The following is a 27,713-nucleotide window of genomic DNA, read 5'->3' as shown; positions in this document are numbered from 1 at the left end:
CTGAAAAAACATAACCAGGCTTAAAATGAAATCTTGAGTTTAATACAAAAATGTTAAAACCTTCACTTACAATCTTTTAAATCTGAATCATAAGCATTCATTAAACGCATTAAGTTAAAGTCTATCTATCTATTAAAAAGAAGATTGGGGGCAGGGAGAGATGTTCACAATTTGAGATATGAACCTATCCTAGAGCTCAGGGTTATAAAGGAAAAGTAGAGTTTCACCCACACAATAAATAGAATGGTTTTTCCTATTGACTTTAGTCCCTGGCTCCAGGAAGAGGCCCACAATAAAACACATTGTGCCATTTATCATTCTTAACCTTCACAGTCAGATATTTTAAGTCTCTTAACCCCAGGGGCTGACTTTCTACCCCATGGAGAGGTGCTTTTTAGAAGTTCTGGGTAATGCTGGTGATTTGCAGCAATGGCCTGGATTAAAAACTTAAAAGTGAATCTAGTCCAGGGGTCAGCAACCTTTCTCAGGCGTGGATCTGTCCACGGTCCACTCAGACCATGTGGTGGGCGGACTATATTTTGAAGGGGGGGAAATGAACGAATTCCTATGCCCCACAAATACCCCAGAGATGCATCCTATATAATAAAGTGCAAGTGTCTCTGCGTCCAGTCCCTGTGTCCGCGCTACTGCGCATGTGCCCCACGGACACAGGGATTGGATGCAGAGACTGGATGCACACACACGCGCGCTCTCCCCCCCCACCTACTGTTTCCCTGCGGCCGCCAACCGCCGCTCCCGGCCAGACTAAGTGTTGGCGGGGGGGGGGAGCGCACGTGTGCGTCCAGCAAGGACAGGTCCCGGGGTTCGGAGAATGTCTCCTTCCTGTCGGCAGCTGGGAGAGAGGAAGGAAGGAGGAGAAAGGGCTGCTTTCTCCTCCTTCGTTCCTGTCCCCCTGCCGCCAACAGGAAGGAGAGGTCCCGGGAGCACCGGACCGAGGAGCCGGTCTGCAGAGTCAGCGTCCAGCAACGCCGTGCTGGATTGAGGAGGCGATGCTCCATGCAGCGCTGCTGGGTGCCGACCCGGCAGGCCGCTTCCTTGATCCGGCGGCCTGCCGGGTCGGCGCAGATCAGCGCTGCGCAGAGCACCAGATAGAGGAGCCGGTCTGCAGAGTCAGCGCCCAGCAACGCCGCACGGAGCATCGCCTCCTCAATCCAGCACGGCGTTGCTGGGTGCTGACCCTGCAGACCAGCTCCTCGATCCGGTGCTCTGCGCAGCGCTCACATGTGTTCTAGCGCCCGTTTATTTAATGGGCTGAACGACACTAGTTTTAAATAAAAGGACACATTCTACTCATGTAAAAACACGCTGATTCCCGAACCATCCACGGGCCGGATTGAGGTGGTGATTGGGCCGCATCCGGCCCACGGGCCTGAGGTTGCCTAATCCTGATCCAGTCCACTGACTATCTACCCATCTGACTTCTCCTCTGCAACTGGTTTGCTGGCCCAGAGGGGAAAGGGGAGCCTCCCAAGTCAGACCACTGGTCCAGCTATCTCCGTATTTCCCCCACTGACCGGCAGCAGCTCTCCAGGGTTTCAGGCAGCCCTACTTGGAAATGCTGGGGTTGAACCTGTGACATTGATAGGCAAAGCAGAAGGTCTGCCCCTGACTCATGGCCCCTTCCCCAAAGCGCTGAGGCTGTTGCTTGGGGAACCTGCAACCATTTGCCTAAAAGCAACCGTCAAGGGCTTCTTCCCCCGCCCTCCGTACAGTACCAGGCCACATTCCCTGCTTGAGGAATCCCTCAGTTCCTTTGGGGCATCAGTATCCACCTACGGTGTTTCCTGGCTCCCCAACCTTTCAGCTGACCTCACAGCCACATGCCGAGGAAAGACCGGAAGCCTGGGAGGAAAATGCTTCATGTCGAATGTGGGCACAAAGAGGCAAACCACCATGGGCACAGCTATGGCATTCAATTCCCCCACTGCTTGGGGCCGCTTTACAAAAGCAGTTGGGCAACCTTTGGCACTTGGGGGGGGGGCAACCGGTGGCCCTCTGGAATTTGTGACCGCGGGCCATGCTGGCTGAGTCCAACAGCACCTGGGAGGACCAAGGTAGCACCCCCCCCCCACTTTATAAACATAGTTAGAAGGCGGGACTCAAACCCTCAACCTTGAGATTCAGTCTCATGCTGTACCAACTGAGCGATCCCAAAAACTGCCCCCACTCCCTACACAGTTTCCTCTGATGACTTTCAGTACCCGGGCAATTCATTTCCAAGTCAAAGGCAGAGAGAGATCGTGCTCAGGGGCTGCTCTGCAGATATGGCACTCCTGGCAATGTCCACGTCATGCCTGCATTTATGGGGCTGATGTGCAGCTTTATGGGTAGATTGCCATGCACAACAACCATCCCAACCCTTTGCTGCATGTACATGCTGGAGAGCGCACAGGTGAGACAACTGGAAACGAGAGGGGTGATGTGAGGAAGAGGGTGTCCGCCTGAACTGTCAGAAGGGCTGCCATCCCACCTTCCTCTGAGTTCCAGGAGTCCTTGAGGTCTAGATACATGCCCCCTTTTGGGTAAAAGAAACTGACTCTCCACAAGCCAGCAGTACAGCAAGCCTCCTGTGATGCAGCTCAGGTGGGTAGGTTGTGGTTTGGCAGGCCTGGAGGACAGAGGGAGGAGGACATCATCCAGACAGGGCTTAGCCTTTTTTATTACACCATCTCCAGCTCATTTTTCGCAGACCACCGTCCTTCTTTCAGCCCTCCAATGCTTTTCTCTCCTACTGAAGTTCCCAAGCAAACAAACAAATGACACCTACAACATCCTGGAAACAGGATAAGCCCCCAAAGAGAATACATCTGGGGACAATGAAGCCAAAGTCATTACAGAGCAGGGATGTATCAATGTGTTTCCTGCTTTGGCGACCCCCTCGTAGGACTGCAGGCTTTGGAGTGAGAGTGACATCCAGGTGGACCCCCCCCAGCCCCAGCATCTTTCTGCACACAGACCTGGGCGATACACCCAGATGCCAGGGATGCAGCTGCCCTCCTGGGATTGACCGGCTCCTCTGCCCGCCCAGGGAGGGCCGCGAGTTGCAGACACTGGCCTCGAGGGGGACGTGGTCTTTGGCAGCAGTTCCAGTCAAGCCACGTTAGCTGTGGAGCCGCAAGGCAGCAGGGAAACCGAAGGGAGTCAGGTCTTCGTTGTGACCCAGCCGATGGAGTGTGGGCTCAGAGGCACTGCGTTCGATCTTCGGCAAAGAACGTTGGAGTGACTCAATGGAGGCCAAAATCTGGAAGAATGGGAAATGGAGATCAGACCAGAACTGTGCCCTTCCCCACTAGATACTACCTTAGCAAGCCCAGTTTCTGGACTGTGGAGGTTTAGGCCTAAATCAGCAGTGTGTGTAACTACAGAGTGTCTCAGGGCTCAGCATACAAGTCAATATGGCTAACCTGACCCCAAACACTCACCCACCCCACTCACACATGAAACAAAGACCACCACAGCCAACCACAAATGAACAACCATATCCTAGGTCAACCCCAACATCTCCCTCCATATAGAGGAGGGAGAAGGGTTGTTTTCTGCTGCTCCAGAGAAGCGGACATGGAGCAATGGATTCAAACTACAAGAAAGAAGATTCCACCTAAACATTAGGAAGAACTTCCTGACAGTGAGAGCTGTTTGACAGTGGAATTTGCTGCCAAGGAGTGTGGTGGAGTCTCCTTCTTTGGAGGTCTTTAAGCAGAGGCTTGACAGGCATATGTCAAGAATGCTTTGATGGTGTTTCCTGCTTGGCAGGGGGTTGGACTGGATGGCCCTTGTGGTCTCTTCCAACTCTTATGATTCTATGATTCTAATATCTCTCACCACCAAAGGAACACAAACGAACAGCAGAGAACCTACACATGCGATGCTGACAAAAACAAAAACAAACCCCCCCCATATATTAAGCAAAATAGAAACATCACCACCCCACCCCTCCCCCACCCACCCTTCCCCCATCTACCTCTTTCCCCCTTTCCTTCCCAATGTCTCAACAAATGAAACCGATTTGCAAAATGTTACGGGAGACATTGCACATATTTCTGTAAACCAAGAAAATCTTTAATTAAAAAAAATGCGTAGCTCCTTCCCACTTTTCATAACTAGCCAAAGCAGAATGACATTTGGAAATGAAAGAAGTACATGCAGAACTTAATTTGCCAAATTTGTATAGAAAACATGCCTGTGTTTTGATGGATTCTTATTAAATGCAAACAAACGGAGGCTGTCCAAACTAAAAGCTAATCAAAGAAAGGAAGAAAGGGATATGTGTGTCAGGAGCACATGACAGGAGAAGGTAAGGGTGCATCTGAGTACGTGCAAAGTTCCTTGCCATTTTCCTGGAGGATCTTTACCAGTACCTACATTTTCTGACTCGTGGGCAGGGATTTCAGATTACAAGATGTGGGGTTCTAAAGCAGTTTGAACCTTAGGAATCTCTCTTTAAAACCACTACATGTCCTTAGTTGTGCTGAGTACACGTAGCAATTCTATGGGAGCCATAAAACATGGTGACATTGGCTGAAGAATTAGTTCCTCAGCTTTAATACTTTTAAGTAAAGTTTCTTGAGGTTCTCGGAAGGTGGGATACAAATGTGCCGATCTGTCAGTGAGCACACATGTACCTGCCTATACCTGCCTCTAGACTCACCTGAGGAAAGAGGGGTCTCTCTTCACGCTTGAATTTAAGGCAGTCGCCCATCAGCCTGCGCATGGCTTTGGGGCAATTGCTGGGCACCTTGCTGACGTCAGGGGACAGGTACCCCCGGCCAACCATGAATATAATCTGGAAGGAGGGAAATAAATGCACCCATTACAAAAAGAAAGGCCCCACTTTTCCCCACCAGTCAGAACCACCACCAGCTCTGGATAAACCTCTTCCCTTTGGGCGCGTTTGGTTGGCCATCCTGAATAATGAGTGAGAAACCCAGGGAGAGTTTGGGGAGGGTTTCTTGGCCAGCCCCCTCCCCCAACAAGTCTTCTGTCCTTACCTGGTCCCGGTTGTTGATGTGGCGGTAGGGGAGGGTCCCGGAGAGCAGCTCGTAGAGAACAACTCCATAGGAGTAGACATCTGACTGGAAGCTGTAGGGGTTGGGGTCTTGCATTCGGATCACCTCAGGGGCCTGTGGGAGCCCCAGAGAGAGGGCAGGTGTGAGGGACAGGGGATATCGCGAAGTCCCTCCCCTCCTGAGTTCAAGCCCGTCCCCGAGCAAAGGGGAAAGCAGGGAGAGTTCCGATTCCAGTGGGGAAGCAGGAAGTCGTGTCCGAGGCTCAGGCAAGGTAGAGGAGCCAGGGTCCCAGGTGGGACAGGAAGGGGCAAGTAAGGGGGGAAGACCCATCCCCCCAACTCCAGAATTACGCAGGAAGAGGAGGGGCAAGAGGATGGGTCTGCCAAAGCTTTTGTGTTGGAGAAAGACGCGCCAAAAGCCATTAGGAGGTTCTGAAACCGACTGACAACATCGCTCCGTGTAAATAGCAATGACTTGAGCACTGTAAATACGCAGCACCAATAAAAGAATAAAATGCAGAGCTGCGTAGCGTCGTTACTCTGAAGTAGTCCACTCCGGCCACTGTGACAGCAACCTCCTAATCATTTTTGGGCTACTTTGGAGTTGCCGGGATGAGCGTGTCAGAGGCGGAGAAGTGGCGGCAGATCGCTGAGCAAGCCCAGCTAGAACTGCAACAGCTGTCGCTGCAGGCGCAGGGAGAATTGAAGGCAGCTAAAGAGGAGACTAAGAAGGTCCAGGACGACCGGCTACAACTTGCGGAACAGGTGAGAGAGCTCCAGGAAAAAGAGCAGCATTTAAGGGCGGTGGCGGTAGACCTCCAAAACAAGCTGGATGCAGAGAAAAACAAGGCGGGAGGGGCACCCCAAGTCCAAGTGCTGCCAGGAAGGAGAGCCGGGACCCTAGTAAGCAAGTTCAATGGAGACCCGAAGGAGTTTCAGGGCTTTGAGACTGAGATTGTGTATGCTCTTGAGCTGCACCACGATGAGTTCCCTGATGATGAGCACAGAGTAGCGTTTATTGTGGAGCACCTTACAGGGGCGGCCAGGGAGTGGCTAAGACCGTTAATTGCAACAAGGAATCCTTGCATGAAGAATGTCAAACTATTTCTAGAAGGTTTGAAAACGATGTATTCGTCCGATAGTCATATGGACCAGACTAAGGAGGAACTTCATAATTTACGCCAAGGAAATATGACAGTTCGCGCGTATTGGGCGAAATTCACCATGCTGGTGCACAGATTGGGGTGGGATCTGGAGTCTGCCCCAATGCAAGCGGCGTTTTACTTGGGGTTGCATGAGGAGGTGAAGGATGAGCTCTCGAGAGGTCCAAAGCCCAGTAATATGGATCAACTGAGCAAAGCGGCTCTGGCGGTGGGGGTGAGGCAGGAATCCAGATGGAGCGACAAGCAAGCAACGCGCGCAAAGCGGGCTTGGTTCCCACGGTCGCAGGAGAAGCCACTCCCTCAACAACCCTTTCAAGCCACGCCTGGGGCCAGTCAGGACCAGGAACCCATGCAGATTGATAGCGCGCGCGCGCGGGCTTTTCAAACCCCAGCGGCGCCAAGACGCAAGGAGGGAAGGGGTGGGAATTGCTTTCTCTGCAACTCCCCCCAGCATCTCGTCAGAGACTGCCCACATCGCAGGGAGTGGCAAGGAAAGGCGGGAACGGTTGTGCCCTCCCCCACTGACGCAGCACCACAGCAGGGAAACGGGAAAGCCTGGCTGCAGGAGACAAGGGGCGGCAGCCAGGCACAGTCAGCAGACAACAGCCCCAGCCCACCCACCCGCACAGAGAGGAGCAGAGCCAGCCCACCCCTCCCAGAGCAGGAGTGGTTCTAGAAGTGACGCTCACGCTCCCAAATGGCTATCCATTGACGGTCCTCGCCCTAATTGACAGTGGTGCCTCAGCCAACTTCTTCTCGAGAAACTTTGCAGAAGAGCACCAGATCCAGCTTCTGCAGCTGGATTTTCCTCTGCACGTGGCAACCATTGACGGCAGAGAGCTGCTGGGAGGGGCCATCACTCATCAAACCCCCCCCATGAGAATGACGGTTGGAAGGCACTCAGAGACACTGGCATTCAACGTCACCACCATCTCAGACCCCCCAATCGTTTTGGGCATGAGCTGGCTGGCGCGCCACGACCCCTCCATAAGTTGGCATCAGAGATGCATCACTTTTGGATCGGACTTTTGCCTGGAACATTGCATGCAGCACCAACCAGGGGAGGGGCCTCCGATAGCCACGGTGGCCACCATGCACGTCAAAGGGGGTGAGGCGATACCCAAACCATACTGGGACCTGCAGGAGGTCTTCAGTGAAGCGGAGTCCGACCACCTGCCCCCACACAGGCCTTTTGACTGCCAGATCAACCTGGTGCCTGGGGCAACTATACCCCCAGCCAAGCTGTACGCCATGTCAGACCAGGAACTGGAGGATCTGCGCGCTTTTATCGACAAGAACCTCAAGCGGGGGTTCATCAGAGAAAGCAAGGCAGCAGGGGGCAGCCCGGTCTTCTGGGTGGACAAGAAAGACACGCAACAGCGCCGTCTTGTGGTGGATTTTAGACGGCTGAATTCGGTGACAGAGCCAGTGGCTTTCCCCATGCCCAGAGTGGATGATCTCCTGACAGCGGCACGCAGAGGCAAGATTTTCACCAAGCTAGACCTGAGGGGGGCGTACAACTTGATCAGGATCCGGGAAGGCGATGAGTGGAAAACCACGATGTTCACGCCTCTGGGCTCTTTTGAATATCTGGTGATGCCCTTCGGGTTGCAAGGGGGCTCAGCATGCTTCCAGGCCTTCATGCACCACGTCCTGGGGTCCCTACTCTTCAGGAAATGCTTGGTCTTTCTGGATGACATCCTTATTTACTCCAACGACCCAGTGCAGCACGTGAAGGACGTCAGGGAGGTGTTACAGCGCCTGAAGGAGAACCACCTGTATGTGAAGCTGGAGAAGTGCAAGTTTCACACCAAGGAGGTGGACTTCCTGGGCTACAAGCTGTCAGACAAGGGGCTGGCAATGGACAAGGACAAGGTGCAGACCATCCTGGACTGGCACAGCCCCAGGACGCGCAAAGATGCCCAACGCCTACTAGGCTTTGCCAACTTCTACAGGAAGTTCATCAAGAACTTCTCTCGAGTTACGGCTCCCATCACTGACTGCCTGAGAGGCAAGCAGAAGTTCAGGTGGACACCAGAGGCGCAAGCAGCGTTCGAAAGCCTCAAGAGGGTGTTCGCCTCAGACCAGAACCTGTTCCACGTGGTTCAGGACGCGCCCCTACGCATTGAAACAGATGCTTCTGATAAGGCTGTGGGCGCCATTTTGTTGCAACTGGACGCCAACAGAGAGTGGAGACCCTGTGCCTTCTTCTCCAGGAAGTTGACCCAGCCCGAGCGAAACTACACAGTTTTTGATCGGGAACTTCTTGCGATCCACGCGGCGTTCCAGCACTGGAGACACTTCCTGGTGGGCGCCAAGCACCCCATCCAGGTGTGCACAGACCACAAGAACCTGGAGTTCTGGAGAACTGCCAGGGTGCTCAACCAGCGGCAGATACGGTGGGCGGAGTTCTTCTCGAACTTCAACTTCTCCATACACTACATCCCAGGAGAGCAGAATGTCAGGGCGGATGCCCTCTCCCGCAAGCCAGAGTACATGGAGGAGGAGGCGCCACCAGCCCCAAGGCACATTTTCCCCCCGTCGGCATGGTCCTGCGGAGCAGCAGTGGTGAGCGAGGCAGAACTCACAGCACTGACGGCAGCGGATGAATTTGCCAACCGCATCTTCAGAGAACTGAGAGGGGGGAGGGAGCAGGCAAAAGACTTTGCAGAACGCAGAGGGCTGCTTTTCTACAAGGGTGCGCTGTACCTACCCACCACCCAGCTTCGACGTACGGTCCTCAAGCAGATGCACGACAACCCTACAGCGGGGCATTTTGGAAGGGACAAGACCACTCACCTAGTCATGAGACACTTCTGGTGGCCAGGGGTGAGGGAAGATGTTCGAGACTATGTAAGGGGCTGTACCACCTGCCAGCGGGCGAAGGTGGTCAGAGCAGCGCCACCAGGGTTGCTGGAGCCCTTAGCCACACCACACAGGCCGTGGGAAGTGGTGTCCATGGACTTCATCACAGATCTGCCTTCGTCCAGGGGTAAGACTGCAGTGTTGGTGGTGGTGGACCTCATGTCCAAAATGTGTCACTTTATACCGTGTGCCAGGGCAGTCTCGGCAGAAGAGACAGCCAAACTGTTTGTTGATCACATTTTCAGACTGCATGGATTACCTTTAAGGGTTATTTCGGATCGTGGCCGCCAATTTGTTTCCAGGTTCTGGCGGCGGCTCATGAACCTCCTGCAGGTGGAGGTCAGCTTGTCGACGGCTAGACACCCGCAGACCAACGGACAAGCGGAGAGGGTCAACGCCATTCTGCAGCAGTACCTGAGATGCTACGTCAGCCAGCGGCAAACGGACTGGGTGGATCGCTTGCCACTAGCAGAATTTGCCTACAACAATGCAGTGCACGTCTCCACAGGGGTGTCGCCCTTTAAGGCCAATTACGGGCGCGACCTCAGATCTTTCCCAGAGAGGGAGAGGGAGGAGGAGGAGGAGGGCCCACAGGCTGAGGATTGGGCAGAGGAACTGGAGACGGTGCACCAGCAGCTCAGAGAACACTTGGAGAGGGCCAAGGAAGCGTACAAAAAGGGGGCAGATCGCCACAGGCGACAAGGGGAGGTCATCAGGGTGGGGGACAAGGTGTGGTTGTCCTCGGAGGGCCTTCCCACCAGGGGGAGGTGCAAAAAGCTGGCACCCAAATGGCTGGGCCCCTTCACGGTCACGCAACAGGTCAACCCGGTGGCATACAGGCTGGCACTGCCAGAGGACATGAGGGTGCATCCAGTGTTTCATAGATCGCTGCTGTCGCCGTACAGGGAAAGCAGCAGGCTCAGAGACAGCGAACAAACCCCCGAGGGAGGGGGGGAGAGGGAAAGCAGGGAGCAACTCAATGAGGCCACGGCCATCCTGGATTCAAGGTGGGGGGTGGGGGGCCTGGAGTACCTCATGGCATGGGAGGATGCTCCACCGTCCCAGAATGAATGGGTTCCCGCCACTCAGATACAGGAGGAATTCTTGGTGGAAGAATTTCACGCCCTCTTTCCCCACAGACCCAAGCCCTGGCACATGGAAAGGGAGGGGGAGGAGGAGGAGGCACGGGAGAACAGCTCACCATGGCGCTGGGAAGCGGAGTTTGAGGAACCAGAGGATGAGGTATGGGTGTCGCCAAGATCCACCCAGTCAGAGGAAGGAGCAGATTGGCAAAACATTTTTACCCCCACCAGCTCTGACGCCACGGACTTTTTGGGATTCCCGTCCTCCCAGGCGGAAGGGGGGGGCTCGCAGGACTGGGGGGAGGTGTTCACACCAACGGGCTCGGAGAGCACCGAGTTTTTAGGCTTCCAGTCGTCACCGACACATGGGGGGGGCCTGGGGAGGGGTGAAGGAGAGCTTGGGAGGGGGGTGGATGTGAGGGACAGGGGATATCGCGAAGTCCCTCCCCTCCTGAGTTCAAGCCCGTCCCCGAGCAAAGGGGAAAGCAGGGAGAGTTCCGATTCCAGTGGGGAAGCAGGAAGTCGTGTCCGAGGCTCAGGCAAGGTAGAGGAGCCAGGGTCCCAGGTGGGACAGGAAGGGGCAAGTAAGGGGGGAAGACCCATCCCCCCAACTCCAGAATTACGCAGGAAGAGGAGGGGCAAGAGGATGGGTCTGCCAAAGCTTTTGTGTTGGAGAAAGACGCGCCAAAAGCCATTAGGAGGTTCTGAAACCGACTGACAACATCGCTCCGTGTAAATAGCAATGACTTGAGCACTGTAAATACGCAGCACCAATAAAAGAATAAAATGCAGAGCTGCGTAGCGTCGTTACTCTGAAGTAGTCCACTCCGGCCACTGTGACAGCAGGCATTAAAGTCTGCTGGGACGGGGTGGGGGGCTACTGCTGCTCCACCACAACCCCTTTTCTCCTCCGGCTTCACAACTTCCACCTGCCCAAAATCCAGCCAGAAGCAGCCCCCACCCTTGGGCAAAAGCCTGGCCTCGCAGCGCTGCTCACCATCCAAAGTATGGAGCCACTGGGCTGCTCCACCTGCTGTGAGCTGCTCCAGCGCGTCTTCACGGTGGCAAGGCCAAAGTCGCCAATCTTCACGGTCAAGCCTTCGTGCAGGAAGATGTCTGAGGGCAGTTGGGTGAAGGAGCCTTGCGTGGGACTCTGCCTGGCGGGACCTGCCGCTCCATTCACCCCCAGAGCAGGGTGGGCTGAGCTACAGAACTATCCTACCCCCAAGCTCCATGCTGAAAATCTCCCTTTTTAGTAAGGGGGCACCTGCCCTTTTGGAAACACCCTCTCAGCCATGCAGGTCAAACCAGCACAACCCCCGCTCCCCTTTCCACTGCAACACCCGTCAGGGAGCCCCCGTGGGACAGCCAAACTCCCTGCCCCAAAAGGCGAGGTGGAAGGGAAGGATACTGTTGGATTTGAGGTCCCGGTGGATGATGTTCTTAGCATGCAGGTAACTGGGAGAACGAGAGAGAGACAGAGTGAGATCATTTATCTGCATCCATTCACAAGGGCACCATACCTGCCTCTCAAGTGCACAGCACGCTCAGAGGGAGGGAGAACTGGAGCCATTGAGGGCTGTTCCCGTATCTGGCTGCCCTAGTTCAGAATTCCTAATACCTCTCACTTGCCCAGGGGAAGGATGCAGAGCAGTGAGTGAGCAAGTAGAGAAATCTGCCTTTGGTACAAAGGTAAAGCTGGCACCCCTTGCTCTGCCAGCTTTTGCCTCTGGCTCCACCCACGGCTGGCATTGCCCCAGAGGTTCCCTGGCTGCAGACCCACTCTTGCAGCACAAACACCGCATCAGGACAAGGGTGCCTCTAGTCCGGCATACCATACAGGGCATGAAGGCAACAGCCCTCTCTGTTGTTTGTCCCCCTGGCAACCGGTACTCAATAAGACTTGGGAGGTTCCCCCGAGGGCGCCCTGCCTCACACTCACGCCATGCCCTGGGCCGTCTGCCGGGCCACGTCAATCCGCTGCACCATCTCCAGGGGGGTTTCTTGCACATGCAGGTGCTGGTACAGGCTGCTGCCTTCGCACCACTGGGTGATGATGGCAAACTTGGGGCGGGTCATGAAACCCATGAAGAGCAGGATGTTCACGTGGCGGGTCTTCCTGCAAGGAGAGGCCGGCGTCAGAGGCCTCCTGGCCAGCATCACGACTCAGGCTGCCTTCCCCTCCCCACAGGTCCCTGCTTACCTGAGCACCTGCATCTCATTCTTGAAGGCCTGCACCTGCTCGCTGGTGGGGTTGGTGACCTTCAGGATCTTGACCGCCACATCCCCATACCAGCGGCCCCGGAAGACAGTGCCAAACGATCCAGTGCCTATGCGCTTCAGCATCGTCACCTCGGTGTGGCAGACTTCCCAGTAATAGCTGGAGTCCCGGTAGCCCAGGGATTTCTGCAGGGAGCCAAAGGCAGTGCCAGCGACAGGGAGAAAGAGGGTCAAGCACTTCCACAAGGAGGCCCTGCTCCCCCCAAAAACATCTCTGCCCCCACAGCTTAGCCACACTTGTCCCTAAGGAACACTTTCAGAATAAACATTTGCTCACCCCACACTGAATTTTTTTTTATCAATTAGAAATACACGGGGGAACAAAAAGAAGCAACTCCTTGCACTGCTTGATTTATAACACAGAATACAACCACAGTGGTGCCTCGCTTAACTAATGCCCTGCTTAACTAAATTTCCGCTTAACGAAAGGATTTTTCGAGCGGAGCTTGCCTCGCTAGACGAATGCGTTTTATGAAAAATTCGTCTAGCGAATCGCGGTTTCCCATAGGAATGCATTGAAATTCAATTAATGCGTTCCTATGGGCAAAAAAAAATTCAAAAAAAATATCAAGGCATTCCTATGGGATTCGCTAGACGAATTTTTCGCTATAAGAAAAGACCCGTGGAACGAATTAATTTCGTCTAGCGAGGCACTACTGTACTCAGGGCATCCAGAAAGTATAAAGCAATGCAGTTGCAGAAGAATGCGAATAAACATGCCTCTCCTTAAGTATGTATACAAATTCAATGAGAGGTGTGAGCTTGCTTTTGCCAGGTAGTCTCATTTATATTGGGTCTAATTTAAAACAAACTAACCCTCATCTCCTCCTCAACCCAAGGAAGCCCTTCTCTTTTCTCATCTCTCATATTCACAACAATGTGTTACGGAGAACTGCAGAAGAATAGCCAATGCTCTTGAAGAAAGGCGTGGTCGTAAAGCCCCCAAAATATATTTTGATACTATATACTACACTGAAATGTTTAAATGCTTCTTTGAATGTCCTTGAATCTTCCTTCCACCCTCAGCACCCTCCGAGAGCCACTGATCTGGGCTCACCTTCCGTCATGGCAACGAAGTTCATTCTCTTGCCCCACAATAAGAACATTTGGTAGCCATTTGAAGTGCCCGCAGCACATCAGTTAGCCCCACGTCAGTGCCACCCCCCCACACACACTCACCGGTTTCTTCTTGTCTTCGGCAGGGGCCTTGCGCTCCCTGGGGGACTCGCCGGGGGACTTGGGGTGTGGGGAGCGTCGGCCAGATGAAACAGCAGCCATGCTGGAAGCTGGGGGAGCCGGCGGGGTGCAAGGAGGCGGCTCAAGCGCACCTAGGCCTGTGGCGAGAAGGAGGGTGGGCTTACTGCAGGGCGCTCCCTCACAAGCAGACGGACAGGAGCACCATTTCCTTATGAAGTGCTTGGGGGCTTCCAAATGCAGAGTTCTGATAAAAGTGGGTAAAATAAAATGCTGTGTGTGGAAAGAGGGAGGGCAGATTGGAGGGTCACTGGAGCTTCAGGAGCGACAAAAGGAAGAGGCCTCTTCTTCTTCACAGGGTGCAGAAGCAACTTATATAGAATCTGCTGCCACCGGACATGGCGGTGGCCATGGGCTTCGCCTTTCCCAGAAGGGGTGGCTCCCCTTCCCTATGTGGCAGGACTACAATTCCCATCAGCTGCAGCCAGAACACCTGGCGGTCAGGGATGGTGGGAGTCTGAGAGAGCCCAGGTTCCCCCGCCCATGGATCTGTGGGGGGGGGTGGGAACTGAGCATGGCACCCGTGCTGAGGGAACAGTGGCAGGCCCAACCTCCCTGGAACCTAAGAAGCGGCTTATACCAAGTCAGGCCAGTGAGTGCATCTTGGCCAGGCCTGCCTCCTCTGACTGGCAGCCTCTCCGGCAGGAAGGGAGACTTCGGAAAGTCACCCACTAAGGATCCTCTAGCACTGGGCTATGCCCCCTGTGCTAGTCCTAGTTCGGACCTCCCCCCATGGGCTTATGTCCCTCAACGCACTTCCAATGGAGCGCTGCCCTGGGAGATCTCTGTCCCAGCTCCCTCCCCTCCTCCAGCTGCCAAGGCCCACTCCCACCAACCTTCCCCATTCCTGGCAGACACTCACCCTCTGTGTTGTTATGATTCCTGCTTATGAGCTGGAAAAGAAAAGGCAGAAGGTGAACAGCTCCGCAGGCAGGCATCTCTGGAGAAGAGAGAGGGTCTTCCCTTCCCTTTCTCTGGGGGGATTTGGGGGCAGCTCTCATGGAGATGTGGGCATATGAGAACTTTCTCAGAGTGCTCACATGACTGAATGCTTTTCCACGCAACTCCATTCACAGATAAAACCAGCCCCTCCGAAAGGTGTTCTGTCCTGGCTTCCTCCCCGGCACACTAGTTTTCTATGTGCAGGGATTCATTCGTTTGTTTGTCTGTTTGCATGGAGGAGCATTCCATCAGACCTGGTGTCTGAAATGGCACATAGAATCATAGAACTGTAGAGATGGAAGGGACCCCGAGGGTCATCTAGTCCAACCCGCTGCAATGCAGATTTACCACCTCTGTAAGAACTAGCCCGCCATCAACGACCAACCCATCAGTATTATTTCAGGCTGGGACAGAATCTTCCCCTAGGTTACATTTGCTCCTGACAGGCATCTCTGCTCTATGTATTTAAAGACTGCTGTAAATCCACACTTTTCAGAGAAGCCTGGGAAGTCTAGTTCTGTCGTTTCGTGGGCACTGCTGTACATATGGCCAGGGCTACACCCCTGAATGTCAGTTGCTGGTATGGCCAGTGGGGAGAGTCCTAGTTATTATTTATTAAATTCCTATCCTGCCCTTCATCTGAGGGTCACAGGGTGGTTTACAACATAAAAGCACTAAAACGCCTAACATAGCAACAAACAAAAACAATAGAATGGTAGAGTTGGAAGGGGCTATGAGGCTCATCTAGTCCAACCCTCTGCCATGCAGGAATCTTTTGCCCAACGTGGGGCTCAAACCCACAACTCTGAGATTAAAAGTCTCACGCTCTACTGACTGAGCCATCCCAGAAGCAAAAGTGGAGCATGTGCCCCACCCCCACAATTCAAAAGGCTACATCTGGAGTGTGACAGGTCCCGCCCCCCAAGGTAAAATATGGGCTCTACCCATGAGCCAAGACAGAAACTTCAGAGTGAAGTTCTCCTCCCCCCACAACAAAATGCCTCACCTCAAGCAGGTCACTATCCACGGGGCTGGTGGTACTGACCATGTGGACATTTGGGGTGGAGGTTGAGCGGTGCCGTTGGAGCTGCTGCCCGCCCCCTTGGAGGCTGAGGAAGCTGAAGGCATCTGGGCTGAAGGGGGGCAGCTTTCTTGGGCTGCAAGAGAGGAAGAGGAGGGGATGACATGGCATCCAAGCTGGGGGGGGGCACACTAACCCTCCAGCAGTTCAGGTTTATTTGTATACTTAAAAATAAGAGGCAATGTGACTTTTCCTTGAGTTTATCAACCACAAGTCATTGCTTGATAGTTATGCCGTGGACATGGTGGCTACAGCAGGTATGCTTTCCTACCCCCCCCCCAATACCTAAGGACTGGAAACTTATCTCCCCTGCTTTTTAAAACAAAAATCAAGCTTTCCTTGAAGAGCAAAGCAAACTGCCTTATAGAGAGTCAGATCACAGAGTCCATCTAGTCAACAAAGACCACCCAGGTTTTCTGCAGGCTCTCTTTTCTAGTCCTACCTGGGGATGCCTGGAATTGAATCTAGAACCTTTGACGTGCAGAACATGAACTATGGCACAGGGAGGACACAACAACCTGGGTGTGTGATAGCTTAATGCTTTCAGTTCAAATGTCTCCTGCACAGTAATGCAAGAGGGATGGTCTTGCATCATATGCATTGTGAGTGGCAAATTTAGCCTCCTGCCTGCCTGCCTGTGCTCCTCTGTGGGCCATGCTGCTGCTAGTGGCTATTTCTGGATCACGATCCCTTGCACAGCTGGCTCTTACCTGACAGCATGAGGGGTCCCTGGTTCGTGACTCGGCTGCACTGGGGTAGTCGGAACACTGTCGTGCCAGAATGGAGGATGCTGACCTGGATCATGGCTGTAAACACTACATGAAAGGGAGAAATGGGTTGTTGAGACTGGTTACAAGGGGAACAGGGACGGAGGCAGATGCTCCAAGCAGGGGGAGGGGGAGGGGGCGGCTGTGCAGAGGATACTCACGGCTTATGCGTAGTGGCCAGGTCCAAGCAGACCGTAGGTACTCGGCTGCTGCAGTGCTCGTGGAACTTGTAGCCACAAGTCTGGCAGCGGAAGCCATGGAAGAGGAACTTAAGGCAGAAATCGCAGAATACCAAATTGAAGTAAGTCTTCCGCACCTGTCCAGAAGAAGGTCCAGGTCAGAGGAAGAGGAGGACAAGTGCAAGGGGAGTTGGGGGTGGAACGTTCCCAATATGCCTGTGTGGACACCCAGCAAGGCTGGGCAAAGGAGCCCAAGTCACCTGCATGCAGAAAATACGTCCCTTTGGTGTAACAAGCCTGGCCTGCATTTCCAAGCCTTTGCTGCAGGGATACATAGAATCATAGAATCATAGAGTTGGAAGAGACCACAAGGGCCATCCAGTCCAACCCCCTGCCAAGCAGGAAACACCATCAAAGCATTCCTGTGCGATTCCACTGCACAGGCAGGGCAGCCTCAGGGTCTAGTGCATTCCTTTAGGGCAGCGTTCCCCATTCCGATGCCCACCTGGGTATTTTGGACTACAACTCCCGGCGTCCCTCACTGGTGAGCATGCTGGCTGAGGGCTGGGGGGAGTTGCAGGCCAAAACGTATTTGAGGGCACCAGGCTGGGGGAAGTGGCTGTGTGATGCTCTGGAGTGGGGAAGGGGCAACTGGGTGTCCACAGGGCTTGGGGTGTGTCCGCGTTTGCATGTGCTGGCAAGGAAACATGCTGCTGGAGGGCCTCCCGAGACTCACAAAGTTGTGCATAGTAAGTGGCAGGTCCTCCAAGACTTCCACAGAGAGCTCAGCCCCCTCCAGGTTGACCAGGTCCGTCTCCCAATCTGTGATGGTCTTTCGCCTGCAGAGAGAATCAACACATATGCAGCTGTGACCCAAAGCCCGCCACCTACTGCAGCTCCTCCCTAGAGACAGCCACGATGCTGCTGTAGCTGATCAACTGCCCAGGGGGGGAAACAAACCCCTCAAAATTTCTCCCCACTCTGGTGAGTTCCAAGTCGATTGCTAATGCTAACCACCACACACACACACCAGGTTAATAAGAAGCAAGAAATCAACCATTTTCCATAGTGGAGAATATGGACACAAAGGTGATGGTCTCGGACCCACTCTTTCTTTGCCGAGACATCCCATTCCCCTGTTCCTGCACCAGGACAGCAATCTCTCCACCTCTGCACTGCACTGAGCTTGGGGCAATAAAGCCTCCAACACTGATGGGCAGAGCTGGGAAGGAACATTTAAAAATATTCCAACAGCTCAGGCAACAAAATCTTCAGCATGTTTACAGCCAGATTCTGTGTGGAAAGGGGAAGCTGTCAAATCGGCTGGGATTGAACTTTGCATGGACCCTAGAAGACACTGGTGTAGCTTTTTGGGGCAGGCTGAGGAACGGGACCGTGGAGAAGGGCATGTGAATAGGCATTCCTCTGGGCTTGAAAAGCTGCGATCCATTTCAAATTGGATTCCAACCCATACGAGTCTGAATGGAGCCACAAAATGGTGCTCACCTTCTGCCCCACCTGAGAGTCCTCTTGCCAGTCCACCCACTCCCTTCACAGGTGAAAAAAGGCAACCCACAAACCTGTAACAGTAACACTGCTAAGGGGGGGAATGAGTCTGACATGCTACCACTAAGAAGGCAGGCTGTCCCACCTGAGCTCTGCAAGCATCCTTTGCAGGAACTCACAGAACCCCTCTGGTCTAAAGCCTTTTATTTCCCAGAAAGGTATGCAGAGGGTTGCTTGCTCATCTTTTAAGAACAGATGGAGAGAGGAGACAGGGAATTGGGCAAGGGAGCTTTGGAGGACACAAGGGCCTTTGAGCTCTAACTGGGTGGGCATGGCCTATCCCAGCTCTGCCACCACTTCCTCTGTGGCTGCAGCCCCACCAGTGTGTCTGTGGAAATCCATTGCAAGTTCATGTGTAAACTCCAACTGTGTAAACCATTTCAATTGGGGGAAAAAATCAAAAGGTACAGCACATCATTAAAAAAAACAAAACAAGCCTAAGTAACTGTGTACAGACCCCTGTCCAATTGGATGGGCTTCTTGGCATGTTTGCAGGAAATGCACACGAAAGAACTACATTCCTCTGGACTACAACTCCCACCAGCCACAGCCATTATAGCTGTGTTGATCCTAGCTGGGGCTGATAGGACTTGTAGTCCAAAGCATCAGGGAGGGGGGCACACCAGGTTGGGGAAGACTAGGCCCCCGGGTTCATCTAGTCCAGCCTCTTGTTTTCAAAAAAGGCCAGGGTGGTGCTTCTAAATATTCTGCCACAAGGGCGTGAAGGCAACAGCCTCCCTGCTTCTGACCTCGATCCACACTTGGGATGATGGACTAGATGAATGTAAAACTATCCAGATCTGGACACCCATAATGCAGGATTTCTGGGTGTGGAAAGGGCAGGCCTTGGGCACAGTGGGCTACATTTCATTTGCTCTTTCCTATACCCAGCCAGGTTGAGGACCCTCAGCTCCCTGCCTGGCCTGCCTGCCTTCCCTTGCTTCCCCAGCCAACCTCAGCAGCCACCTCCTCTCCCTGACCGGAGCCACGCACCCATCGCTCTTTTTCCTGTAGACCACACAGCAGTCCTGGTTGAGCCCACGGACCTTCAGGGCCTTGTCTAGGGAGCTGTAGACAGTTGTACCCGGCCGGACAGTCACCTGAGAGGAAGGAGGGAAGCAATCAGTGTGTGCAAGACAGGATATAGACAGTTGAGTGAACAGGGAGATGGTGCTGAACTGACCTTACAGACACTGCTCTCAACATGCGGCTTTGAACTCCACTCCGTCTCTGCCCTCCTCCCATTAGTCTGTCCATGCTGAACAAGGCCCGATATGGACCAGTACAGAATAGAATAGATTCCCAGGACTTAGACCAGTCTGGTTAATACTGGGGCAAGAACCAGGATCCTTTGGTTCTGGGTGCCACTGGCCCCATGTGGCAACCTGTAAGATGCAGCTTTGAGCATCTCCCTGGGGCAAGAACTCAGGCTCTGGACTGGCCACACTGGGCTCCCCTGGAAAGAAGGCCTGTCATTAGGCTTCCTGGGGTCTTGGCTGAGCAACAAATTTTTCTGGCTCTGATCCTTGGTTTGGCGCCTGCCTGCTTTGAGACTTACTACATGGCAACAGGTCAATTAGGATCCGTGATAACTGGTTTCAACAAATCTTCTGCCCCTGATCCAACTCTAAATCCTCCTCTGCGGGGTTTTTTTTTTATCAAACATGAGCCATATCTGATGTGCTGCTATATACCATCTAAGCAATTGTTTTCAGTTTTCTGTGCCATTTGACAACTGACACAAAATATTCTTTTGAAAGATGACAAAAATTATTTTTTTAGAATGCAAGAACACTTGTTGGAATTTTTGACAGTCTTTAATCTTTGACAGATGTTCCATCTTTGGTTAAAATCCAGTCATGGCGGCCTCTGAGGCTGTCTACACACTATACCTGTCCATCAAAGTTTTGCCTCTACAGTTTACCACCTTACAGAATTACAACTCTTAGCAATTTTCAACAAACTAAAGTACCCATAATTCTTGGGGGGGGGGGGTGCTTTAAAAATATAGCGTGCACACATATTCAACTAAGTCCTACTCCGAGGAACCCCACTGAAATTAGTGAACCTAGAGTAGTCATGCCCATTAACTTCAGCGGGTCTGCTTTGAGTAAGATAGTCCAGTTACGAACTCTTCAGGATATCTGAATTCACTACATGGTCAGTCCCAGCCTCACTTCTCCCACCTATAAAATGGGAATAAAAAAACTCAACTTTGAGATTAAAGAGCTCTAATTACATCTATTTTAAATAAATAAATAAATAAAACCCCACTTTTCAATACAGAAGCAGTAGTCCTCAACCTTTCCAAACCCAGGATTATGTATTTAGTATGAATATTTATACCCTGCCTTTCTAGTTCAAAACTGAACTCCTCAAGCACATTAAAAATCAACCAACACCAGGATGCAATAAAAATACAGCAAAAGCAGATGATTAAGCAAACAAAGAAAAAAAATCACAACAAACCAGCAAAATTTACCTGGAAACCCAACCTGCAAACAACGAGACCTATTTTATTTCATTTTTATTTTTACCATGCATGTCTTCCTTCCTCACTTTCATGCCTTCTCCTTGTTTTTCTGTTCCTTACCTTTTCTGCTCTTTTCCTATTCTCTCTCTCACTCTCTACCTCCATCTCTTTCCTTCTCTTAAAAAATGTAAGCAAACATGAAAAGAATGGCAATTCTATTGACCTAAACTGTGGCCCACTTTAAGTCAGTGCTTGACCCAGTTTTGGGTTGTGATCCAGCAATGGAAGACGGCTGGCTGCCCTAAAGCAAGAATGGGGACTGGGAAACCTGTGCTCCTCGTACTGGACTCATCCTCATCCCTGACTGTTGGCTGTGCTGCCGGGGGTCCAGCAACACCTGCAGGACCACAGGCTTGCCTAGCCGCTGCCTGGCAGGATGCTCCCTGAATAGCCTAGGATCACCCACAGCCTCTCATGGCCAGAAAGTCTCGCTCACCACTGTGCGCTGTTGGTTGGGGAGGTCCACCTTGATGGTGCCCCGAGCCTCGGCCATGGCTCTGCCTCCGAGCCTTTTCCTGCGAGAGGCAAGCATCGTTGTCATGCTGTGGGAGAGAGGCAGGAGGTCTCCCCTCCCACCCCCACCTGCAGGGCCGGGGTCTGGAGAGGATGAGGAGAAGCCATTCGTGAGTGTGCCGCCGGAGGAGTTCTGGCTGTGCCTCATCCAGGGGCCTGCAAGGAGAAAGATACCAGAGGCAAACGAAAGGGCTGACCTCCAGGTCCCTGTCACAGTATGCATGCTTTTTAGCAACAAGTATAAAAGAACACACAGAAGTGCACGCCCACAGAATTTTCACATGGAGCACAATCTGCTACCCAGCACATGAAGCCGGCACCCACGGGCTCCCAGATTTAGCTTTCAAACGAACAGCCGTTTCCTAACCCCTCATGATTGTCTGACGCAATCTCCTGGAAAAGCGTATCGCTGGCAGCAGGTAACAAGCTTGCTGTGATCACTTTATATGTTAACTTGTTTTGAAACAACACTTCCTTTATGTGAAAGTGCCCCCTGCCCCCCCTCCCCACTGCTTCACCACTGGACTATTTTGGGGGTCACCCCTTGCATGGCTGCTGTTGTGGAGCATGTGTTCACACAGTGCTGAGCTAGCCAGGAAGACAACACTTCGTTTGCACCCTGACAAGTCACGTTAACAGAGGACATTTTCTTATTGTGTTCCCAGCTTAAGAGAAGCACATTCTGTTTTGGTATAGAGGAAAGTAACTGCATTCTGAATTAAAGTGTAAGCAGCCCGGGGGGGGGGGGGCACACTGATATAGGCAAATACCTGGTCTTCTCACAGCAAATGTTTGTGGAGAACCCAAGTTTCACCAAAGAAATGTGTTGGACATAAATGTTTTCGGGCTTGAAAACACACATATAAATGTTGTTCCTATAATGCATTTTCTGCTCCCGTGCTGCATAGTACATTTTGCTGAACATTTACCATAGAGAGGCAGACTCATGCAAACCCCACAACAGCCAATTTTGTTTTGCTAAAAAAGCATTGGAAGATTGCAACTTTGGGAATGGCAGGGGTCTGAGAAGGCTCAGCCTCCGTTATCCTGAAATGTCACAATTTAATTTCACAATCCCCATCTGCTTTGCATTTGGCTTCACCACAAAAGACTTCCCTCACCCCTTGCAGCACAAGCCAATCCTGTGAGTTTCTAAGCATCCTTTACCCTGGGCTTTGTTCTAAAGCCAAACAGCCACATTTGCTTCCAAGCTTCCATGCCACCCCAACCTCCCAGCTAAGCAAAACTTTCCCACGAACCCAGTACCTCCACCCTCCCAAGGTAGGTGTCAGGGAAAACTGGAAGGGCCAAAACTCCCCACTTCTGTTCTAAAGAGAAGTTTCTGTCACATAAAACCACATAGCCATTATTTAATTACATGATGCTCTTTTGCTCAGAGACCTGGTGGGTGCCATAGAATTGTAGAGTTGGAAGGGACCCTGGGGGTCATCTAGTCCAACCCCCTGCAATGCAGGAATCTCAGCTAAAGCAACCATGACAGATGGCCATCCCACCACTGCTTAAAAACCTCCAATAAAGGAGAGTCCACCACCTCCCAAGGGAGTCCATTCCACTGTCGAACAGCCCTTACAGCCAGAAAGTTCTTCCTGATGTTTAGTCGGAATCTCCTTTCTTGCAACTTGAAGCCATTCAAGTTCTACACTCCAGGGCAGGAGAAAACAAGCCCGTTCCATCCTCCGTGTGACAGCCCCTAAGATATTTGAAAATGGCTATCATATCTCCTCTCAGTCTCCTCTTCTCCAGGCTAAACATATTCAGCTCCTTCAACCATTCCTCATGAGGTTTCCAGACCCTTGACCATCTTGGTTGTCCTCCTCTGCACGTGCTCCAGCTTGTCAACAAGCTTCTTAAATTGTGGTCCCCAGAATTGGACACAGAATTCCAGGTGTGGTCTGATCACAGCAGAATAAAGTGGTACTATTACTTGTCTTGATCTGGACACTATACTCTGCCAGAATTACAAGCCTGGTAGATGAAGGGAACGCTGTGGATGTAGCCTATCTTGATTTCAGCAAGGCCTTTGACAAGGTGCCCCATGGTATTCTTGTAAAGAAGCTGGTAAAATGTGGGCTAGACAATGCTACCAGGATCACACTTCAAAATGACCTTAACAGATTAGACAACTGGGCCAAAGCAAACATGATGAATTTTAACAGGGAGAAATGTAAAGTACTACACTTGGGCAAAAAAATTGAAAGGCATAAATACAGGATGGGTGACACCTGGCTTGAGAGCACTACATGTGAAAAAGGTCTAGGAGTCTTGGTAGACCACAAACTTGACATGAGTCAACAGTGTGATGTAGCAGCTAAAAAAGCCAATGCAATTCTGGGCTGCATCAATAGGAGTATAGCATCTAGATCAAGGGAAGTAATAGTACCACTGTATTCTGCTCTGGTCAGACCTCACCTGGCGTACAGTCATACCTCGGTTTAAGTATACCTCGGTTTGAGTATTTTCAGTTTAAGTACTCTGCGGACCTGTCTGGAATGGATTAATCCACTTTCCATTACTTTCAATGGGAAAGTTCGCTTCAGGTTAAGTATGGACTTCCAGACCCAATTACACTCTTACCTCGGGTTAAGTACGCTTCAGTTTAAGTACTCCGCGGACCAGTCTGGAACAGATTAATCCACTTTCCATTACTTTCAATGGGAAAGTTCACTTCAGGTTAAGTACAGACTTCCAGAATCAATTGTGTTTGTAAACCAAGGTACCACTGTACTGTGTCCAGTTCTGGGCACCACAGTTCAAGAAGGATACTGGCAAGCTGGAATGTGTCCAGAGGAGGGCAATGAAAATGGTCAAAGGCCTGGAAACATTGCCTTATGAAGAACGGCTTAGGGAGCTGGGTATGTTTAGCCTGGAGAAGAGAAGGTTAAGGGGTGATATGATAGCTATGTTCAAATATATAAAAGGATGTCATATAGAGGAGGGAGAAAGGTTGTTTTCTGCTGCTCCAGAGAAGCGGACACAGAGCAGTGGATTCAAACTACAAGAAAGAAGATTCCACCTAAACATTAGGAAGAACCTCCGGAGAGTAAGAGCTGTTCGACAGTGGAATTTGCTGCCAAGGAGTGTGGTGGAGTCTCCTTCTTTGGAGGTCTTTAAGCAGAGGCTTGACAGCCATATGTCAGGAATGCTTTGATGGTGTTTCCTGCTTGGCAGCGGGTTGGACTGGATGGCCCTTGTGGTCTCTTCCAACTCTATGATTCTGTTGATGCAGCCTAGAATAGCATTAGCCTTTTTTGCTGCTGCAGCACACTGTTGACTCATGTTAAGCATGTGGTCTACTAGGACCCCTAGATCCTTTTCATGTGTACTGCTAGTAAGACAGGTTTCCCCCATCTTATATTTGTGCATCTGGTTCTTCCTGCCTAAGTGAAGGACCTTACATTTGTACCTACTGAAATTCATTTTGTTAGCTTGCACCCAGTTCTCCCATCTGTTAATGTCATTTTGAATCCCAATTCTGTCTTCTGCGGCATTAGCTACCCCTCCTAAGTTACCCTTCCTTTGCCCAAGTCATTCGCAGCTTTTCATGAACCCCATGCATACAGCCAATCACCGTGAAGGGCCTGAAGATGCTGGATAATACAAGCAAAGTGAGGAGAAAAACCAAAGGCAAGTGACAGCGAACAAGCTTTTCCTTCTTTTTGTGCAATAGCGTTTGAACAGGAATAGTATATTGGAGCAGAGAGAACTTGACATTTGAGCAGCTGTACCCTGGATAATTTCATCTGCTCAGTTCCAGTTGGGGGGGGGGGAATAAACATTAGGGCTTCCTGGAGTTACCAGTATCAACTTGTTTCAGGTCCACCCTCAGGGAGTCTTGGTGGCTTCAAGCTCCGCTCTGCAGCTCCACCGTCATTACAGCTCCAGAGGCTCCTATTTAAAGCTCAAGCAACAGCAGGCTACCTTCCATCAGAATAAAGGGGTGTCCCCCGACCTCCCCACTTGGCTGTCAAACTGTTCTCTGATAGACCTCAGAGGCTAGTGTGGGAGGCTTGTTCGCAAAGAGCGTGTTCTTTTGAAATAAATTAGCACTTCCGTCACTCAGGCGCCAATTAATCACAGGCATTAGGCGCATCGTGCTGCTACTGTCCCAATATTGAAACAGAAAACACACGACACAGGTTTGCAGCTGGGAACTGCGATTATTACAAAACTTGTGAAGTGAGGATACAGTGGCTAAAATGAAGCTGGCTCTGGGATCCCTTGACCTTGAAATACAATTTGAAATGAATTTATTTATTATTGAACCTCAATTTATTTATCATGAAATTCTGTAAAAGCTTTGCAGGAATAAGACTGTCACTGCCTGACTAAAAGTGAAACTGGCAAGAGGCTGCTTTCTTTTATAACTTGCTTTTGAAGTTTTATCAAAACCTTGGAAGCCACTGCTCAAAAAGCTGCATCTCATGAATGCACCTGCTGCATTGCTGACAACACACACACACACACACACACACACACACACACACACACACACACACCAAAGCTACAACACAACTGTTTAGTGTGTCTAATATGCAACTGCCTCCTTATACAGGGATCTCTTGTCCAGCACCAAAAATGCTTTTGGAACAAGGGCAACTGCCATATTGGGATCTCTAATTCGGAGAGGAAATGCCAGTTGATTTTAGGGCAAGGACAGTGAAGAAAGAAAATATCTCTTGCAGGTAACTGTCAGTCTTGATCCTGTAGTCCATGGGCAGCCAATATGTTGCCTCCCAGAGGCAATTGTCCTGACCATGGGCTATATGCTGCCTGGGGCTGATGGGTCGTGTCCCCCCCCCACACACACACACACTTTCTGCATGAAATGCAGCTGCGTCCACATGCAGAGTGGGTGGCAGTGGCTGCTTTTAAACAGAGAAGCGTGAGGGGTGAGAGGGACCCCTCATGCCAGGAAGCACAGGCCCTGGCCACCAGCATTCATCCTAGCTGAGGCTGGGCCTAAACCCAACCAGGGAAAAGTAGGAGACAGGGCCCAGCTAAGGTGGCAGGATCCACAGGGGCAGCAGGCCCCAAGGTAGATCTTTGGCCTCTGCTTGTTCCCATTGTAGATCTCCACTCACTCCTTCTTCCCTGGCGGGGGGGGGGGGCGGGGGGCCCTTTGCCATTTTGTGGTTCGCCTCAGGTGCTGAAATGTCTTGGGCTGGTCCTTAGAGGAGAGGCAGCTCCAGCCTCTCAAAGCCCCCACCACTTAAACCTGAGCCACAGGCGAGTTCCAGGCCAGTCGGGCAGCATTCCGGGGGGGGGGCAGGGCCACGTCACCCTGCGGCTCCAACCACTAGGCCTCCATCGCCTCATATTTTCCTCAGGAGGCGGAAGGCGGCTCCACCGCACGGAGGGGCCCCACCCCGCTCCTTCCTTGCCACAGCCTGGGAGCTCTCACTCCCAGATTCACCTGCCCCAACTCCGCCATCCTAACGGGAAAAGGGCCCGCGCGCGCCTCTCTCGGATTCCCACGACCGCCTCGCGCCCCGTCCCGCTCCCTGGAACACGGGTGTGCGCGTGTCCTGTGAACCGAAGGGCCTCCATTCCTTTCAGGTTAGGGTTCGCAAAGCGCCCCCCACCCCACCCCAGCCACGAAGACCCCAAGGCCCCGGGGAAGGGTTCGCGACCCGGGGTCCGCCCTGGCTCCTCTCTCCGCCCGACCCCCAGAGAGCAGCGGGACGCGCGGAAACGGAGAGGAAGGGGAACTTCCTACCTGCCGCCGCGAAGCTGCCACCATCTTGTACGAGCGTTCGAAGTGGGCGGGGCCCGGGCGCTGACGTCGCAAGCAGAGGAGGGAACTCCCTGGGGAGGCGGGGCAGGGAAAAGCACTTAACTCCTTCTTCGCCGGAACGGTGTGTTGCGGAATCACAGAATACTGTATAGCCTCTTCTTCTCCCAAAGATGTCCCGCAAGGCAGCGGAGTTTTAGGACTAGAGTTTTCCTTCTCCGAGATGGGCTCCCTTCCCGGGTAGACGAGCCCATCTAATACTACGCCCCAAGCCTCCCTCATTTGGCCTGCACGGCCAGGTTGGCCAACCCCATGGGCGTAGCCAAGGGGAGGCGAGGGGGAGCAACTGAATCAGTAAAATTCAATAAAAATCAATACAAATCTTAGGTTGTGCCCCCGCTAACAAAAGCCAGCGCCCCCCCCCCATGGGCATAGCCAGGATTTTTTGTTGGGGGGTCAGGACTTGGTTGGGGGGGGAGGACTTCTGTTGGGGGGGGGCAGGACCGACGTGATTGGTCAGTAAGTTCAGTATTTCTATTGTTTTGCGCAGATACCCCCTTGGAGCCCCCCTAACAAAAGCCTGTCCCCACCACAAATATCCTGCCTACGCCCATATCAAAGCCACACCCATCTAGCATCTAACATCAGGTGTGGGGTGCAGGAAGATGCAGCTGTGCCAAAAGGGGTTTGCAGGAACCTGCAAAGCTTTG

General features: G+C 52.2%; 1 protein-coding gene across 3 annotated transcripts; it reads right to left on the bottom strand.

The window, feature by feature from the left end:
- Positions 1-20: 20 nt before the first annotated feature.
- ARAF (A-Raf proto-oncogene, serine/threonine kinase) lies at positions 21-27,019 on the bottom strand. Of its 3 annotated transcripts, none has more exons than XM_035140649.3 (16): positions 26,989-27,019; positions 21,175-21,407; positions 19,199-19,305; positions 17,376-17,478; positions 16,622-16,776; positions 16,404-16,508; positions 15,619-15,769; positions 14,533-14,563; positions 13,596-13,750; positions 12,340-12,542; positions 12,079-12,255; positions 11,548-11,594; positions 11,134-11,252; positions 5,010-5,141; positions 4,670-4,804; positions 21-3,262 (listed from the first exon to the last, which is right to left on the bottom strand). In XM_035140649.3, exons 2-16 carry the CDS (start codon positions 21,397-21,399, stop codon positions 3,122-3,124), a joined length of 1,986 nt encoding a protein of 661 aa, XP_034996540.1. In that variant the 5' UTR covers positions 21,400-21,407; positions 26,989-27,019; the 3' UTR covers positions 21-3,121. The 3 variants fall into 3 exon arrangements, with proteins under 3 accessions (XP_034996540.1, XP_060125061.1, XP_034996539.1); XM_060269078.2 differs by having other exon boundaries at positions 21,175-21,335; XM_035140648.3 differs by lacking the exon at positions 26,989-27,019 and having other exon boundaries at positions 21,175-21,580.
- Positions 27,020-27,713: the final 694 nt, after the last annotated feature.

This window comes from Zootoca vivipara, chromosome 15, assembly GCF_965207765.1.
Source record: "Zootoca vivipara chromosome 15, rZooViv2.hap1.1, whole genome shotgun sequence".
Taxonomy (NCBI): Eukaryota; Metazoa; Chordata; class Lepidosauria; order Squamata; family Lacertidae; genus Zootoca; species Zootoca vivipara.
The sequence above is the reverse complement of the archived record's forward strand: the minus strand, read 5'-3'. Positions and strand labels throughout refer to the sequence as shown.